The sequence below is a fragment of the Ctenopharyngodon idella genome, chromosome 15, assembly GCF_019924925.1.
Source record: "Ctenopharyngodon idella isolate HZGC_01 chromosome 15, HZGC01, whole genome shotgun sequence".
Classification (NCBI taxonomy): Eukaryota; Metazoa; Chordata; class Actinopteri; order Cypriniformes; family Xenocyprididae; genus Ctenopharyngodon; species Ctenopharyngodon idella.
In genome coordinates, this window is record NC_067234.1 from 37,420,996 (window position 1) to 37,440,448 (window position 19,453).

Sequence of the window (19,453 nt, forward strand, 5' to 3'; positions counted from 1 at the left end):
AAAAAAAAAAAAAAAAAATGAAAGAAAATGAAGTCTACTTTTAGACCCATTTACAGTTCAATCTTTAATCTCTCTCTTGATTCTCATTATGAAAAACAAATGATGTATTTTTTACTTGCAATGTATTTATACATCATCATAGTTTTTTATTGTACTGCATTTAATATATGCTGATATATATATATATATATATATATATATATATATGGGCCATTCTACAGAATTGGTACAAAGAGTTGGAAATATCTTGAAAAATAATATCCACAAGTAATTGTGCAGTTAATTCTCATATTGTATTTTCAGAAAGTTTTGAAATATTTTTCCTCTCCCCAAATTTGTCACTACAGAAACACAATAATAAATAATTTAATAAGAAGGGTCACATTGACCTATTAAGATTTTGTTTACATCTACCTTATTTTTTTTGCTATTTTTTAAAAAAAAGTTCACAGGTAAATCAATAACAATTACAATTTTAACAATATTTCAAGTGTAATTTATGATATTTGTTGTATTTTGAATCTAATTTTTCTTTGTAAAAGGCATAAAGTTTATCATACTGATTTCAAAGTTAAGGATTCATTAGTTTGAATATACATTGAACCAAACACTATAATAACATCTCAGTTGATAATTCAACATACTTTATTTTTGACAAAACATCCCATGTTTCGGTCGTGACTGCACATTTTCGTTAGTGACAGTAATGTGTTGGTAGTGACCACATCACATTACAGGATTTTAACTCACATACTAAAACATTAAAATACTAATGATTTGCATAACTGTACTAAAATTTTGTTAATTTTCCCCATATAAATGATTATGTGTTCCCTTATGTGTACCGACTGTTTTGGTAGTGACAATTTTCGATACTTTTGAGCCTAGTTCAAAGATACTAATCAGCACATGGTTAACTAGCACAGTTCTGAACAGTTGTACATAATAAAAACTAAATTTTATGGAATAACACTCAAAAAATTATGTCACCACCAAAACTTCACCACATGTTTCGGTCTTGACTGTTTCGGTAGTGACAATTTTAGATACTTTTGAGCCTAGCTCAAAGATGCTAATCAGCACATGGTTAGTTAGCACAGTTCTGAACAGTTGTACACACAGAAAAACTAAATTTTATCAAATAACACTCAAAAACGTTTGCTTAATTGCAAAAAACTACTATGAAAGAGAGGCTATGAGAGGGAGGGACATGTAGAAATGTAGAAGTGTTTTTAAAATCAGTCTCAGCCATATTATTGTGGGATTCAATAGATAATATAAGGATCTTAGTTAACATCTAAAATTTGAATACTTAAATGCTTTTTAAATGTGTTTTTTTTTTTTTTTTTGGTTGTGGGAAAGCAGTTTGCACCAATTCTGTAGAATGGCCCATATATATATAAAACCTCAATGGTCCTAAAATAGGCTGCATTATTATTATTACCAGTTAGATTTTGTGGTGGAATATTATATTAATGTGTTTCCATGAGTTCATCTAGAAACACTTTAATAGTTCCTAAAGGAAATTAAGCTCTTACATGTTCATGTTTTTCTCCATAATTTGACATTGTAGTGAAAAAGAGCGCTGTGCGCACCAGCAGGTCGTGTTATCATTCATCTTATCACTCAGCAGGTTATTAATTCATATTTTGTGTGTGTGATTATCTGTGTGTCCAGCTGTGTTTTCTCATTTCAAGCCCTTCACACAAATATTTCCTCACCTTGTAAATTACTGTGTGTGTGTGTGTGTGTGTGTGTGTTCTTGACATGGGTATTACAACGTAAACAATATAAATCTAAAAAAATACAAAAATCGAGGTATATTGTAATGGCAGTGTATTTTTGTCCATGAAACATAACTGTGGTCTATTTAGATGAAGTAAGTAAATAGCGGGTGAATCCACGCGCGTCACAGGAGAACCGTTGGGATGACGCTGGTGTGTGTGTGTGTGTGTGTGTGTGTGTGGCGCGCGCGCGCGAGGTGTTTCTCGTGGGTTCTGCTGCCCCCATGTGTCTAAAACCAGATTTACCTCTGCAGACACTTTCCTATTAGTCTCTGAGCGCCTAAAACAGCTGCTAAAGTCATATTAGAATTAATTAAAAGATTGTGTGTTGTTTTCTTCAGTTTAACAATTACCTTGAATGCAATTAAAGTGGCTTTGAATAAAAACATCTGCCAAATGTATTCATAAATTTACATTTTTGTACATCTCATATCAGACAAAAAAAGCCTAAACTATCAATCAGTCATTTAATGTATTTTTAACTAGTAAAAACCTGTTTAAACAGGAACATCTCCAAGGAACATCAATGTTATTATTATGTCTTAATTAAAATCTAATAAGGTTTCTGTGAGGGTATAGAATGTAATTAGCCTAATTTAAAAACAATTTATGTCAACGAGATGTCCTCAGGAATGTAGCTTTCCCTTTCAACGAACCCCTGCACGTGACGTCAGCGAGCCCCCCGTTACGTCACCGCCCACGACTACGCGCCAGTGTGGCGTTCAGCGTCTTCCCTCGCGCCCCACGCAAAATAACGAGATGAATAACGGCCATTAGCTCATCACGATGCTCAACGGGAGGATTAACGGTTATTGTCGCTCGGCGCGTGTCTGTTACCGTGTGAAGGATGTGTCGGATGCTGTAGCGCGTGGAAGTCTTTTGTCTGCGGCGCCGGAGCGCGTGAAACCTTCATGATGATGAGGATGATGATGAAGGCGCCTCTGTGAACGGTCAGATCGCGGGACTGTGGCGGGATTTTGCGATGAGGATTGCGCGGCTGCTCCGGCAGAAAGGAGCGCACATGCTGCGGTGTCTGTGTGCGCAGAGAACCGAACCGAACAGCACCGACACCGGTGAGACACTGCAGGAACAAGCACAACACACACACACACACACACACACACACACACACACACACACACACACACACACACACACGTCTAAATGGGAACATACAATTCTATATTAAACTAATCAAGAATTTAAAAACAAAGAGCATTATTTACTTTTATGAATTAATTTGATCTATTATTAGGCTATAACTCATATTATTTTACCTTTGAGGACATCCTTGTCAGATTTAGCTAACTTCTGGTGTTAATTTTGTATGTATAAATACATTAAAAAATTACTTGTACTTTACTAGTGTTTTGGTAAATCTTAATAATGACATAAAGAATAATAATTATGTCATAAAAGTCAATTTCATAATTAAGACATCATAAGTGGCATAAAAAAAATATGAAATTATGACTTTCTTAAATTATGAATTTCTATGCTTTTTATGCTATAATTATCATGACTTGGTATGTCATAATTATGCCTTTTTATGTCATAATTTTTCAACTTCGTAATTTGATGTCAATATGCCAAAAAAATCAAAGTTATGACTTTCTATCATAACTATGAATTTTATGTCATAATTGCAACTTTTTAAGTAAATTTTGGCTCAAGTCATAATTTTGACATATTAAATCTAAGTTATGACATACTAAGTCTAAATTATGACATACTAAATCATATTTATGATGAAAAGTTGTAATTGTGACAAACTTTCATCATATAGTTTATAGTATGTCATAATTTTATATTTAGTATGTCATAATTTGAAGTCATTATAACAAAAAAGTAAAACTTATAAGATAAAAAGTCAAAATGTAGACTTTCTGTCAATTGATTTTTGTCAGAATTTCAACTTGAAGTCATAATCTCGACTTTTCATCTCATAATTTTGATTTAGTATGTCATAATTTCGACTTAGTATGTCATAATGTGGTCTTTATGATAAAAAAGTCAAAATTGAGATAAAAAGTCAAAATTATGACTCATTTTGGATCATTTCAACTTTTTAAGTCATAATTTCAGCTTTTCATCTCATAATTTTGGCTTTCTATGTCATAATTTCCTCTTAATTATGACTAAGTAAATTATAATTTACCAAAGCATGATTCTTTTCCTGATGTGCCAGAAATGGTTTTCCATAGTTTATAATAATTAATCATAAGTATGATTTTATGTCATGATTTCAACTTTTCATATTAAAATTTTAACTTAGTATGTCATAATTTGATGTCAATATGACAAAAAAAAGTCAAAATCATGACTTTCTACTATGAATTTTGTCATAATTTCAAGTCATAATTTTGACTCAGTATGTCATAATTACAACTTTTCATCATAAATATGATTTAGTATGTCATAATTTAGATTTAGTATGTCATAATTTGATGTCATTTTGAAAAAAAAAAAAAAATCAAAATTATGAGAAATTCGAAATTAGGACTTTTATATTTTTATGTCATAATAATTTCAACTTTAAGTCATAATTTTGACTTTTTATCTCATAATTTTGACTTAGTAAGTCATAATTATGACTTTCATCTCATAAATATGATTTAGTATGTCATCATTTCGGTTTAGTATGTCATAATGTGATGTCATTATGACAAAAATCTTTTCAACTTAATTTCAACTTTTCATCTCATAATTTTGGCTTTCTATGTCATAATTTTGACTTTTTACCTCTTAATTATGACTAAGTAAATTATAATTTATCAAAGCATGATTCTTTTCCTGATGTGCCAGAAATGGTTTTCCATAGTTTATAGTGGTGGTGTCGCTGCTGTACCCACTTCAGTTTAGAGACTGACACCTTCATGTTTTCTGGAATGACATGTAACTCATAGTTCAGTCTCTGATGGTAAGACACTTCAACTTGTTTTTTACTCCACTGAATATTGTTTTCTGGCCCTTCCATGTGATCTTTGGCAACTTTAGTTGAGCAGTAATGTTGTTCTTGTAGAGCAGGCAGGGGTCTTGTTATGTCATGCACACGACCTTTACTGTTTTGTTGATGGTGGCTCATAATGCAAGAAAAGCCTGGAGATCCACTGGATCCCATTTATATTATACATGTATGTAATTTGTTTTGGATAACCACTACTTAATACAAATATTTGTGTATTGTTTGTTTAATTGGATTGGATTGATCTGTTCCCAATGTTTTGATGAAAAGATCAAAAAATGAAACAAATACATGAATGAAGCGTTCACAATAATATACATACAACATCCATTTGGAAAATAGATAGGGTAAATTTTCATTTCATGCTGACTTTAAGGATCAAATAAAAATACTAATCATCTCTAAAACCTTTTGAATTGAGTGCACACACTGTGAATTTGCCCTAACTTTCTCAAATAAGAGTGTTTTAAAAGTAAAATTAAATCAAGTTTATCTCTGACAGACTCTATACATGCTGCAAACATGTTTCGGTCACATTAAAAAGCAAAGGAAAGGAAGGTTTCCCTGCTGTCCGTGGTGCTGAAACATGCGTTCAGCCACATTTGTTCTCCGGAGCTTCACGTGCACTACAGCAGTGATGTCCGATATCTGACTGAGACATGAGCTATGACGTGATCTGACTGAGACCTGCTTCTTACGCAGAGCAAACCTGAATAAACTCTCAATAGAGTGCATGAGTGCCAGATCAGGCTCAGCGCCGCTGGATCCGGAAGTAGTTTTTCCATTCATTTCTCCCATAGGGATTTCAAAAAAGTCTTCATTAAAGCTTTATAAGCAATGAACCAAACCAATCAGATACAAGGTGAATCACAAAACTACAAACTTTTTGCTTGTTTCGACTCTCTGATTGGTGGATTTTCTGTACAGCATCATGGGTAATGTAGTTTTTCACCAAGGATTCCACTGTTAAACATGATTATTTTAAAACTAAGTTGAAATAATGCTGACCAATGGCTTCAACAGAAGCAAATACCATCGTAGCTTACAGTAGGGCTGTCTTTAAAGGTTTATAAATGATTGTTAAAAAATGAATTCATTTTTTAGAAAATGAAGGGAGTTTTACTTCCAGACCCGGCTGTTGTGCTCTACACTGAAAAAATGATGTAGGGTTTCCTTTTTTCACTCAGAAGTTGCTAGTAAATTTCACAAATATTTACAAAGAAATGGATTGAATTAAACATGAAATTTTGAAGTAGAAATACTGAAATAGTATGTTTTTGTAAAACATACTCCAATAATCTTTGCTTCATTTACAACTTCAAAAATATATTTTTTTTAAATTGTGGCTCTTCCAGTGAAACAACAGACTTCTCTCTGGTAACGCATCCAAAATCCAAACAAAAACTGTTACATTGAACCAAATCCCTGACCAACAGTTTTTCTTTTTTGCAAATGCATTACACTCGGATGTACTTCACATAACTGTCACTACCTCCGTTTCATTGCAACTTTAAGGTTTTCTTATCCCTATTGTGTTTGTATAATTTGTACTCATCTAGTTCTGAATAGGGTTGCAAAGGGGCAGAAAATTTCCAGAAACTTTCCATGGGAAGTTAAGCTGGAGAAATTTTGGAAACTTAAAGGGGTGGTTGATTATGATTTGACTTTTTTAACTTTAGTTAGTGTGTAATGTTGCTGTTTGACCATAAACAACATCTGCAAAGTTACGACGCTCAAAGTTCAATGCAAAGAGAGATATTTTCTTTTACAGAAATCGCTGTTTAAGAACTACAACAAATGGCTGGTAGGGACTACAACAAGCTTCTTCCTGGATTGTGACAACTCTAAAATTTACATAAACCCCGCCCCTGAGAACACACAACAAAGGGGGTGAGGCCATGTTGGGCTGCTTTAGAGAAGAGGAAGAGTTGTTGTAGTAGAGTGTTGTTATCATGCCGTCATTTTACACCAGACTGCTTCACAAACGAGGGTCAATTCCACGCTGGATTTGCACAAAAGATTAACATGACGGCACACGCTAGTGGATGAGTTGAATCAACTCCACAGCAACTACATAAATTTATCCACTAACCATTCAGAAACGTCCAGTTTCATTCTAAAAGTTGTAACTTCTTCCTGAGTCTCTCCATCAGTGTCGACTTGGTTGAACAATGTAAGGCTGAACACCGTTACTGACAATCCTCATTTTGGCTGCGTGAGATTCTCCAGCTTTGTTGTTGTTGAACAACTGAAGCGTGAGCTGTTAAAGCTCCGCCCTCCTCTGGAGCAGCAGCTCATTTGCATTTAAAGGGACACACACAAAAACGGCGTGTTTTTGCTCACACCCAAATAGGGGCAAATTTGACAAGCTATAATAAATGATCTGTGGGGTATTTTGAGCTGAAACTTCACAGACACATTCTGGAGACACCAGAGACTTATACTGGGAATTTATGGGAATTCATATACAAACATAAATATAAACATTTTGTATCGTCATAAGCAGACCTTTGCTTAAAAATTGATTTTGATTTGTGAAAAAAGCATGAATGTTGAATAAAATAAACATATTTCCTGTGATCCCCAAAAAAATGTCCCATAAAAAATTGTGAAAAATCAGATTCAGGGGTGTGGCCTCAATAGCTCTGCAGTAAGTAGTGTGCTGTGTTCATGTGATTGAGGAATGCACAGGGAATTTGCATAACATCTGGTTGTTTTAACCAAGATTATGCTACAAGATGTTTTTTTTTTCCAACTACATTTAAGTTCCCTGTTATAGGCTAACCTACAATTTCCAGTTTATTCCCGTTAATCCCCATGGAAAGTTTCCAACTTTGAAAATTCCCAGAATTTTGCATCCCTAATTCTGAATGTTTTGTCTGAGAGGTGGAGATGCATTTACCATGTAAATCGTCCGATAAAATTCAATTTATAATTTCACAGTCTTTACAGGTGCGCTCGTTCCTTCATGAACAGATTTCTGGCTTTTGAAACTGGTTGAATTGGATTAAAATCAGAATTTTTGGGCTCTATTGTTGTTCTTCCACAGGTGCATTGTGGGATCTCGCCAGTGTCTCTGAGCCTGATCACAGATTCCAGCAATGCATTTGGAAGCTGGCCCAGTTTTAAATCAATAACCAAACTACACACACACACACACACACACACACACACACACACACTATATCCAATTACTGCTGCCATTATAAACAGAGCTGCTGATTTACAGATCCCACACTTTCTGACTGAACTCTCTCAAATCATTAAAGATAATTATTCATATTAGTACTATAGCTACTATAAAAGCATAAGATGATGCTGTTATGTTGCCATCAGTGTCATACACCGTCGAGGAGGGATTTGAATGCTGATCTGCACGTCATAAATAAACCAGAGTCACACCGATGTGTGCTAAAGATCACAAATCACACACAATGTCATCAGAAAGAGTTGTGATTTTGAATGAGCTGCATCATCACCAAGACAAAATCCATGTCTTTGTTGCCATGGAAACCGCGTGACGGTTGTGTCTGGGTTAATTTTGCAACAATATTTGTACGTGTGTGAGCTCCATGTTTTTTAGTGTACTTGTTTAGGCGTTGACTAGAGACACATCGTCAGTGATGTTCTGGCAGAAATAATTCATGAATCCGGTTATTTATAGCAACCTGACCTTGATTTTTTTTTCTTGCAGTCATAGTTTAAGCGCTGTGAGGGCGATAGATGCTGTAGGGCGTTTGGTTAATAGTTCTGTCATGTCACTCGTCATATCGGAACACACACTGCAGACGCTCTCAAACACACCTGCATTATCCAATCACGTTTCCCATACTGATGTGTTGCCATAGCTACAGTACTTCCCAACACTTTGCATTACAATGGCAACTATTCTCTCCTCAAAGTTGTGGTGTCACTGCAGGGGTGCCATTGCGTGACCGTGACGTCAGCCGTGTGAAGTTACCATGGCGACCCTTGCTTCCAGGGTGCATTTTGAAATGTGCATGAGGAGTGCAGTGCTGCTGTTGTTATTCCAGCAGTGCATGTTGTGACATTAATCTGCACGATTATTGCATAGAGAAGAGTGTTGAATGCATTGCTATTCGAGCTGTGTTTAGGAATAAGTATTCCATTTTTACATGGTCTCTGTTTGAGCTTGTTTAGCTTCTTTATGGCTGTTGTTTAGCATTTGCATATTTGTAAAAGGCAGTTAGTGCTCAACATTTAAGTATTTTTTTTCTGTTTGCCCTGTCAAGGTTTTAACTTACCCACTAGCCCTACCACAAATATGATAAATAGCTTTTTTTTTAGTGCGTAGAGCAAAATAGTTTTGTCATTAAAAATTCAGTTTTCTTCAATGCAAAAATATTTAATGGCTTAAACTTAAAATCGGTTTAAGTGAATGATTCAATGACTCACTCATAAATACTTGTTTCATTACTGGATGAATCAGTGTTTTTAAATGAATCTCTTGAATGAATGATTCAATGACATACATTTTTAACAGTCACTTGTCGCCACCTACTGGTGTAACGATGTAATGAATACAATCTTTATTTGACGTTACTACCAAGTTATTTTCAGAAGGCGATTTGCTCCATTTTGATCACTACTGTAGACGTCAGTGTTTATATCTGAACTATAAACTTTTATCCCAGTACTTGTGTGATCATTTGAATATTTGTAAGACAGAAATAATGATACTGTGTGGTTGAAAGACTGTTTGTCTCTGGATCAACGGCGGCGCCAACGCACGAATGTTCACTGTGCTCGTACTTGTCAAAGGTTTAATAGACGGAGATGAATTTTGGAATAAGATTGTGTGGGTGTTTGAATCGGGATCACAATCTTTTAATGATTAATCGCACAGCTCTAATGACTGTTATAAGATGTACTTTTTGCCTAAAGAAAAAACGGCATATGGTGTGAAAGAGTACTGGTTTGTTTTGAATTTTCAACCCATTCTAACTATCACAAGTAATTTTTGCAAATTTAACAAATCCTCATCTTTGTCATGCATGCTAGATGAAGTTACCCTGACTTTTTTTTTTTTGGTTACTACAAAAAGACATTCTACAGACAATTCAATACATCAGATAAAGCCAAATGTTTTTGGTTTAGTTGTTTGTTTTATAAGGTATAAAAACATATATAGGCCTACACATATAGGACACAGACTGATCTGCTGCACTTCATAATCCAATTTGTCCTAAATATGAGATGTGCTTTATATAAAGGCTTCAATATAACTTGTAAGATATAAGGGCTTAGTTAACCAAAAAAATGAAAATTATCCCATGATTTACTCACACCCAAGCCATCCTAGGTGTATATGACTATGTTCTTTCTAATGAACACAATTGGAGTTACATTAAAATATATTCTGGCTCTTCCAAGCTTTATAATGGGAGTGAATGGGGGCCGAGATTTTGAAGCCCAAAAAAGCACATCCATCCATCATAAAAATAATCCATACAGCTCCAGGGGGTTAACAAAGACCTTCTGAAGTGAAGAGATGGGTTTTTGTAAAAAAAATATCCATAATTATAACTTTATAAACTATAATCACTGGCTTACAATAATGGCTATACTCAAGTCTAGTTCCAGTGGAAGAGTGACCTCTGACCCTGACGTATGACGTAGGATGTAGGAGTAGCGTAAGCTTAGGTGAGAGTAGACGCCTCTCGCGGTTCAAACAAACGGCTGGGCAACAAACTCAAGCTCCTCCAACATTTCTCTTTAAAAATTCTCCTTTTAGACTTCTAATCCGTGACTGGTGTTTTGTTTTGTGCTTCTGTGTTCGTCAGTACATCATGTGTCGGGTCAGAGGTCACTCTTAAGCCGGAATCGACTCGCATACAGAAGCCAGTGATTCTAGTTTAAAAAAGTTATAAATATGGATATTTTTCTTACAAAAACGCATCGCTTCGCTTCAGAAGGCCTTTATTAACGTCCTGGAGTCGTATGGATTACTTTTATGATGGATTGATGCACTTTTTTTTTTTTTTGCTTCAAAATCTCGTCCCCCATTCACTCCCATTATAAAGCTTGGAAGAGCCAGGATATTTTTAAATATAACTCTGATTGTGTTTGTCTGAAAGAAGATATACACCTAGGATGGCTTGAGGGTGAGAAAATCATGGGATAATTTTCATTTTTGGGTGAACTGTCCCTTTAACTCGTATAGTTTACCCCGTCAGATGCTCTGACAGATACTTGCGTGTGTTTTCATCAGTGCATTACCTACATTTCACATGTATATTCTCCATCTGTAAATGTTAGAAAGTCATGCAAAAAAATATTTCCATTTTGCTGTCAGGAGTAGATGAACCTTCAGCGAGCAAATCTCCACTAAACTTCACAGACTTCAGTGAACGAGCGTCACCGTAGACAGAGAGCAACAGAACAGGAGCACAATAATTCTGACTAAAATATACATTTTGTTAAAATATTTGTTGTTGGACATTAAATGTGCCAAGTTCAAAAGAACAGCATTCATTTGAAATATAAATCTTTTGTAACATTATAAGTGTCTTTACTGTCACTTTTGATCAATTTAATGCATCCTTGATGAATAAAAGTATTAATTTCTTACGTAAAAAAAAAAAATCTTGCTGAGAGTGAAGCACTGGATCAGGATGTTTAGTAGGTAGTCAGATGCTGTTTTACTGCCACCTAGTGGAGATGATCCAGACACTCTCTCTTTTTAATCAAAATAACAAAAAATAATACAGCATGATGGTGTCATAAAGAACGGAATTCAAGATTATATGTGCTGTGGGAGATCAAAGGCGCTGCACTATACATGAAACATAAAGAATTCTTTGGTTGCTATGGATACAAATAGTAACATGCCTTGCTCTAATCAAGGAGTTCCATCGCCTGTATTTATAGTCTCAGATCAGTTTGAGTGAATGTTGATGTTTGCGTGGAGATTCTGTTGTTGTTGGATAGTGAAGGTTTTAAAGCTGCATGTGGATGTGAGAGAGGTACAGATGTGAGTGCAGGCAGAGAGGTTTGAAGATGCTCATAAATGATGCAGGCTCTCAGAATAAACGATTGCATCACGCAAATACACACTCGCACACATGAAACATTCATCGCGCTCTCTCTGTAGTGTTTATTTGTGGAGCTGATGCTGTTGTTTAGTGGATGGTGATGGAGGCTGCGATTCACGCTGCTCACCACTAACTGGCAGCATAGAACCGGTAACCTAGTGAGCTGCCTAACTAGACTGCGCTTTTATAGGCATCATAGAGTGCAAAGCCTGTTCCAAAAGAGTTTAATAATACTGCCCTTTGGCTCAATTCTAATGCAGCATTATCAGTGTCATTTCCAGATTAGGCAATACCAGAATGCAATGCGATTATGCAGTAAAGTTAATATTTGTGCAGTACTTTTTACAATATACATTGATTCAAAGCAGGATTTACTTTTAATTAATATATTTTAATTCTTTTTAAATAGAGTCAAGAACCCTAGAGTTCTATATAGAACCCCACTGAACCTTTTTCTAAGTGTAGTACACTCTAAAAATGCTGGGTTAAAAACAACCCAAGTTAAAAATGGACAAACCCAGTGGTTGGGTTAAATGCTGGGTAGTTTTATTTAACCCAACTATTGTTAACTAAAATATGTTGGAAATGAATATGTATTAATATGTTTAATAAATGAACATTTATTAATATGTTTAATGAATAATAATTAAACAATAAACATTTATTAAATTGCTTATTAATAAATATTCACCTTTTGATTATTATTGTTTCCTCTAGTAATTATGTGTCTGATTTTTAATTTCAGACCTATTTTGGGTTCATTTTAAGCCAGCCATTTAGTCATTTTTAAACAATAGTTGGGTTAAATAAAACTACCCAGCAGGTTGGTCAAACATTTAACCCAACCGCCAGGTCAAAACAACCGATTCGCTGAGTTTGTCCATTTTAACCCAACATTTTTTAGAGTGAATAGTTACATTTTTTGACTTGTAAGTACTTATAATGCTGGGTTCAGATCTGTCTCTAAAAATGCTGGGTTAAAAACAACACAAGTTGGGTTAAATATGGACAAACCCAACATTTGGGTTGTTTTGACCCAGCCATGACAGGCTTAAAATGAACCCAAAATAGGCTGGAATTTAAAAATCAGACACAATTTACTAGAGGAAACAATAAGGAACATTTATTAATAAGCAATTTAATAAATGTTTATTATTTAATTATTATTCATTAAACATATTAATAAATGTTAATTTCATTTTAAGCAAGCAATATAGTCATTTTTAAACAATAGTTGAGTTAAATAAAACTACCCAGCAGGTTGGTTAAACATTTAACCCAACTGCCAGGTTAAAACAACCCATTTGCTGGGTTTGTCCATTTTAAACCCAACTTGGATATTTTTTGAACCCAGCATTTTTTTTTTTTTTGGAGTGAATAGTTAAATTTTTCAACTTGTAAGTACTTATAATGCCAGGTTCAGGCTATACAATATCAGCCCGATTTTTGGAAAGATCCGTACACTCCAAATGTTGGGTTAAAAACAACCCAAGTTGGGTTAAAAATGGACAAACCCAGCGGCTGGGATGTTTTGACGCAGCCATGGCTGGCTTAAAATGAACCCAAAATATGTTGGAAATTAAAAATCAGACTCATAATAATTTCCAAACTATTTTGGGTTCATTTTAAGCAAGCAATATAGTCATTTTTAAACAATAGTTGAGTTAAATAAAACTACCCAGCAGGTTGGGCAAACATTTAACCCAACCGCTGGGTTTGTCCATTTTTAACCCAGCATGTTTTAGTGTAGGGTGTTGTGGTGATTCGTAAACGACAATGATCGTCGGGACGCATCAGACAAAAATATAGTGTAGTTTGAACCTGGCAGAATTCATTAAATATCTGACAGCATTTATGCTAATATAGTGTGTTAGAGGATGACATGTTTGAAATGCTGTATTTATATGTGAAGGGGTCAACTCAAGACACTGATCACAATGACAGCGGAAACTTCATAATTGTTGATGACCTGTGTGTGTGTGTGTGTGTGTGTGTGTGTGTGTGTGTGTGTTGGTGTTGAGTTTTCAGATCAATTTCCAAACTGCTCCATCAGGGGTCATAATGATGACAGATTGGCATTGGTTCCTTCCTTCATCGACTGACCAATCAGAGCACGGCTCCCACCAACCCAAAGACACTAAATACAGATTATAGAGTTTCAGTTTCCGTCTCTTTTCTTATTTTTCCAAATCTGATCTCTGATTTGAAACAGACACTCATTTTGGGATCATTGCTGAGGGCAGGTTACACTCCTCAGAACACACACACACACACACACACCTGCAGTGCTGAGGCTGGGGTTATACTACTCCTGGATCATTAGGGGTCATCTTCAACACTCGTCTTTCAGCTCGGCCTTCCTCTTCCTCCTTATTCTCATCTTGTTCTTTACAGGTCATTAGTGGTGACTCAACACAAATATCTGACATTTAAATGTAGAGGCTCATTTCCACCTTTCTTGAGATGATTTTTTTCCATCATCTGGAGCTAAGTTAAAGGGAAAGCACTAGATTACGTCTGAGATTTAACTCTTTAAGAGCACTACTTGAACAGCACTGTCCTGTAATGGAGGTCCAACCTTACTCATGAACTATTCATCTCAAAATGAGTAGTTATCCATATTTCATACTCTACGTTATAATGTTGTGATGTCTAAAGTCACTTTTGCAAGAAAACTTTTTAATCTTACTGTAGTCTAGTGGTAATAACAGCCATTTTACATTATATTATATATCTAAAAATATGACAAAACATTTGGAGTCTGTAAGATTGTTTACAAAAACTCAACATTTATTTCATGATACAGTAAAAATATTATTAAATTTTAAAATAACTGTTTTCTATGTGAATATATAGTAAAGTGTAATTTATTCCTGAGATCAAAGCTGAATTTTCAGCATCATTACTCCAGTCTTCAGTGTCACATGATCCTTCAGAAATCATTCTAATATGATGATTTGCTGCTTGAGAAACATTTATGATTATTATCAGTGTTGAAAACAGTTCATATTCTTGTGGAAACTGTGATTTATTTAATTATTTTTCTTTGATGAATAAAAAGTTCAAAAGCATTTCTTTGAAATAGAAATCTTTTATGTCTTTACTGTCAATTTTAATCAATTTAATGCATCCTTGCTGAATAAAAGTATTCATAAAAAAAAGAAAATCATACTTACTCCAAACTTTTGATGTAATAAATTGGAATAATATTTTTGAATTTTGTTTTTGCTGTATTTCCGATCAAATAATTGCAACCTTGATGAACATTACTTTTAAAAAAAGTATTTAAAAAATTGTATATAAAAATGTGTGTGTGTATGTATGATGCATAGATGCATAAGGCAAGTACCATGCATGGATGCTTTACTTGTATGGACCTCAAATGTGTGTGTGTGTGTGTGTGTGTGTGTGTGCATGTGTGTGTCTGTGTGTGTGTGCACAAGTACTACTGGCCTACTCAGCGGAGACTATAGATAGACATCCTCTCTTTCTCTCTCTCTCTCTCTCTCTCTCTCAGTGATAAAATAATCAGTGTTGTGTGATGAAGGTTGAATGATGTATCTGGGTCACAGTGATTGGCCTCTTTACTGGAGACTTCAGAAGCGATCTCTCAGCACCTGACAGCTCTGTGTATTCGATAAGGTATCGGTACCTGAGTCAGCAGCAGTGGCAGCTGCTCTATCACCGCCATCCGTCAGAGATCAGAGCCGCGGGGCGTCCGTCGCTACACCTACTCGCGCAAATTAACGCTGTTCATCATAAAAAGCAATCACATGAAGCCAAACCATCCATAAATGTAATTATCAAACTGCATTTGAAATGCCCTAATTAAACTTTGTCCTAATGATACTGTCTCAGGAATGTTGTTTGTTTACAAGGTTCTGCATTGTAATGATTTATTTGCAACAACTCGCGAGCGGTGTGAAATGACTTTTTTGCGCTGAATCTGCTCGGATTTTTCTTAAATTTGGGGCAGGATACATTAGCCAAGCCTGCGAGATGACCATGGGAATCTGTCCAGTAAGAAACACCATTTCAGGCTATGTTTACATTCATCTGGATACATTTGAAAACGCCGTTTTTGTTTCAAAACGCTCTCTGTCCACTCTGTATATTCATATATAAGTGAAAGGGCTCCTCGAAAAAGAACAAATGTAGGGCGGGGCTTGATTTTGTCTGTGAGGAATTGATTGGATGGTTGTGGTTTGCTATTGGTGGATCTCATGTGAGTGACAGGTTGCCCCGCCCTCGTCATCAGAGAAGAGAAGAGATGCTGCAAGAGGGAGGGGAAGTTATTTTGACTAAGGGGCCATTTACACGACACCGTTTTCAACTAAAAACTTTTTATGTGTTTTGGCCGTTCATTTACACAACAACAGTGTTTTGAGGGCCTGTAAACGCAATTTAAAAAAAAAAAAATGATACTGTTATTGTCTCGGTGTAAAGTGACATCGCCATCTACTGGCATGGCAGCAGAATACAGCGTTTTTAGTCACTTTCGCGGAACTGTGTCAATGGGAATTGTTTTGACAACGTTGTCGTCTGTACACGAAAAAAGCAAAGGAAAAACTTTTTAGTTTTTTGTAACATTGTTTACGTGTAAATGTATCCTTAGTCATAGGGGCCATTTGCACGACACCGTTTTCAACTAAAAACGGAAAACTTTTCATGTGTTTTGGCTGTTCATTTACACGACTAATGCGTTTTGTGGGCATGTAAATGCAAATTTTTGAAAACGGGTTTCAAAGTGTGAGTTTTTGAAAATGATACCATAATATACGTATTACGTGTTCAATCTATAGGTGCGTAATGTTTCTTTACAAAGTGACATCGCCATCTACTGGCATGGCAGCAGAATACAGCATTTTTAGTCGCTTTCGTGGAACTGTGTGAACGAGAATCGTTTTGACAACATTTGTCGTCTTTACACGAGAAACGCAAAGGAAAAATGTTTCCGTTTTTTGTACATCATTGTCTGTATGCGAAAAATGCAAAGGAGAATCTTTTCCATTTTTAGTACATCATTGTCATGTAAACGCACCCTAAAGATTATGAGGCACATGAATTTAAAATAAATAAATAATGATGTTCACTGATAAATCATTTATAATAAATACTGCAGTATCCCATAAAAAATAAGAAGCGTCCATTTTGATTTCATGGTGACTTTAAAACCCAAGTTTTGTTTCTGCGAGTTGTGCTCCCCGTGCGACTGTGTCATTTTTCGGGAAAGCTGTTGCTGTGACCTCCCCCCTCTGTTCTCAGCCGAGCCTCTCTCCTTCTCTTTTTCCTTCTATCCGACCCCATACACACACACACACACACACACACTACTCCCCCTCCCGTGTCTCTCTTTCCCTCAGCATCATTCTGAGCTTCATCTATTCGACTGGAATCACACAAAATGCATTCTCGCTTTCTCGGTTAGAAACCACAGTATTGGATCTGCTTTGAGGCTTTTCCCTGCACTGGATCTCAGATGCCAGTAACGGACTATGGACAGAAATGGGATGAGGGCTGCAACATGTTGAGGACAAACCGGACCTCACGGATGGGTCACTGATGAGAACTTAACGTCGACCCTGATTTCAGCTGCACATTTTGGACAGAAGCTCTACATATCATGAATAACTGACGGTCCCGTTAGGACTCTAAATTTTGGACGGTCTCTGTGTTGTTATGTGGTCTAATTGTGCGGTTATGTAACTCTAAGTGCTTTCCGTGGTAAGTAACCGAGTCTATCGGTATCGCTCATGCTCCGGTGCATGCCTGCACGAGAGAAGCGCGCGCGCTCGCTCCCTCGCGCCGGTGGTCTGCACCGTGAATCTGCACCGAATCTGCACGATCGTCCCCACATCGACCGGACGCGCGTCCCTCCGTCTCCCGTGAGATGGCCGCGGCGATCGCCAGCTCGCTCATCCGACAGAAACGGCAGGCGCGCGAGTCAAACAGCGACCGTGCGGCGACCGGTAAGCGCCGCTCCAGCCCCGCCAAAGAGCCCTCCGGACGAGGCTCCCTGTGCGACCGGCACCTGTTCGGACTCTTCGGTAAAGTCCGATTCTGCAGCGGGAAAAAACGACCCGTGCGCCGGAAACCAGGTCAGTTCATTCACACCTCACGCACACACACACACACACACACACCTGTGCGCGCAGAGCTCCAGATAAACACGCGCCCGCGCGCTCCTCGCGTGATGATCACCTGTGCGCGCGGACAAAAGTGCTTGAGAGTTTGATGTACATGTCGCTGTTTATGCTGCACATTATGTAACTGCAAGTTGGACTGCGTGATTGTTTTATTGATAACTTTGATGATTGCATTAGCATTTATAATAGTTTATGTACTCTACATACAAATAAGATAGATAGATATAGATAGATAAACTTTTCATTTCAGTAATGATAATTTAATAATGCAGTAATGTTTGATGTTATTAGTGAATGTCATTATAAAGTCTGACCCTGATCTGCAGCATGTTACTGTATTCTGACAGTTTACAGGTGTGTTTTTGTGTAATTAAGTCTCAAATTAAAAATGCATATTAAAGTTGGCCAATCCTAGTTGGGTTTGTTTATGTCTGTGTCATGTTTGACTACTTTTTGCTTCTCTCTCCGTTCACACTGGTTGACTGAGCTCTTCTAAGATGAGAAATATTGTGTTTGTAATTCAAATGTCAGAGGTCTTTTTATAGTTTGTGGCCTTTTTTAATACTGAATGTTGCGCCGAAGTGCTTGAATACATGCCGGGGAGTGAGACGGTGTCACAGATGTCAGAGCAGAAGGGGAGCCGGTTTACTAACATAATTAGCAAGGTACTAAAACAATTAACACTTTTTAATTGGTTAGCAGCACTTGCCGTTTCGGCAGCATGACAGGCTCCTTTTTTAATTCATTCATTTGGAAGAGGACTAAGCATTGATCTGATTACAGTTCCATATGATACATCTCTTTAAAGGTACAGGCTTTTCTGTTGTATATGTGAAACTAAGGTGAGGAAATGTGTTTTGTGTTGTACAGTTCTTCATAAGTGGATCAGAAGAACCTGTAATCAAGTCAGGAACTCTTTACAGGTTCTTGATTTACTGAACCCAAAATGCCTCTAAAAACCGTTGCGGATATTTATTAGATTGTGTGTGTGTTTCAGTCCCTCATAGTGACCAGGCCTTGCAGTAGTGTGTGTTGTGACGTGTGTGTTATGTGTGTGTGTGTGTTTCAGAGCCTCAGTTGAAGGGGATAGTGACCAGGCTCTTCAGCGAGCAGGGCTTCTACTTACAGATGCAGCCGGACGGAACCGTCAGCGGGAGCAAAGATGAAAACAGCGACTACAGTGAGTCCCAGTGTCCTCTGTGTCAGAAACTGATATACTCTGAAATCCAGAGATGGTTTTGGAGCAACAGATGAAAGACAGAAATCTTAATGTTCTCTTAAAGTCCCCATGAAATCAAAATGGAAGTTTTTTTGGAAGGCTTTTAGTATGAATACGTTAGCCTTACTGTTATCTATAGCTAGTGTGCTCCAAAACAATGACAAAATTTGCATTTAAATTTACATTCTCTCACTTCTGCCAATATGGACCAATGATGATATCACTCTGCACTTCAGCTTCTCATAGGATTTTCTGTCCAATCAAATCCCCTACACTATAAAAGC

At 36.5% G+C, this 19,453-nt stretch overlaps 1 protein-coding gene across 4 annotated transcripts in view; it reads left to right on the plus strand.

The window, feature by feature from the left end:
* Positions 1-19,453, plus strand: part of fgf12b (fibroblast growth factor 12b) — a 52,723-nt gene that overhangs the window by 14,052 nt on the left and 19,218 nt on the right. For 2 of the 4 annotated variants that reach the window (XM_051861903.1, XM_051861901.1), the window contains exon 2: positions 19,020-19,130. In XM_051861903.1, the coding sequence (XP_051717863.1) occupies positions 19,020-19,130 (111 nt within the window). Of the gene's footprint in view, positions 1-2,467; positions 2,858-17,165; positions 17,903-19,019; positions 19,131-19,453 lie in introns of those variants that run through there. The other 2 variants (XM_051861902.1, XM_051861900.1) reach the window with 2 other exon arrangements.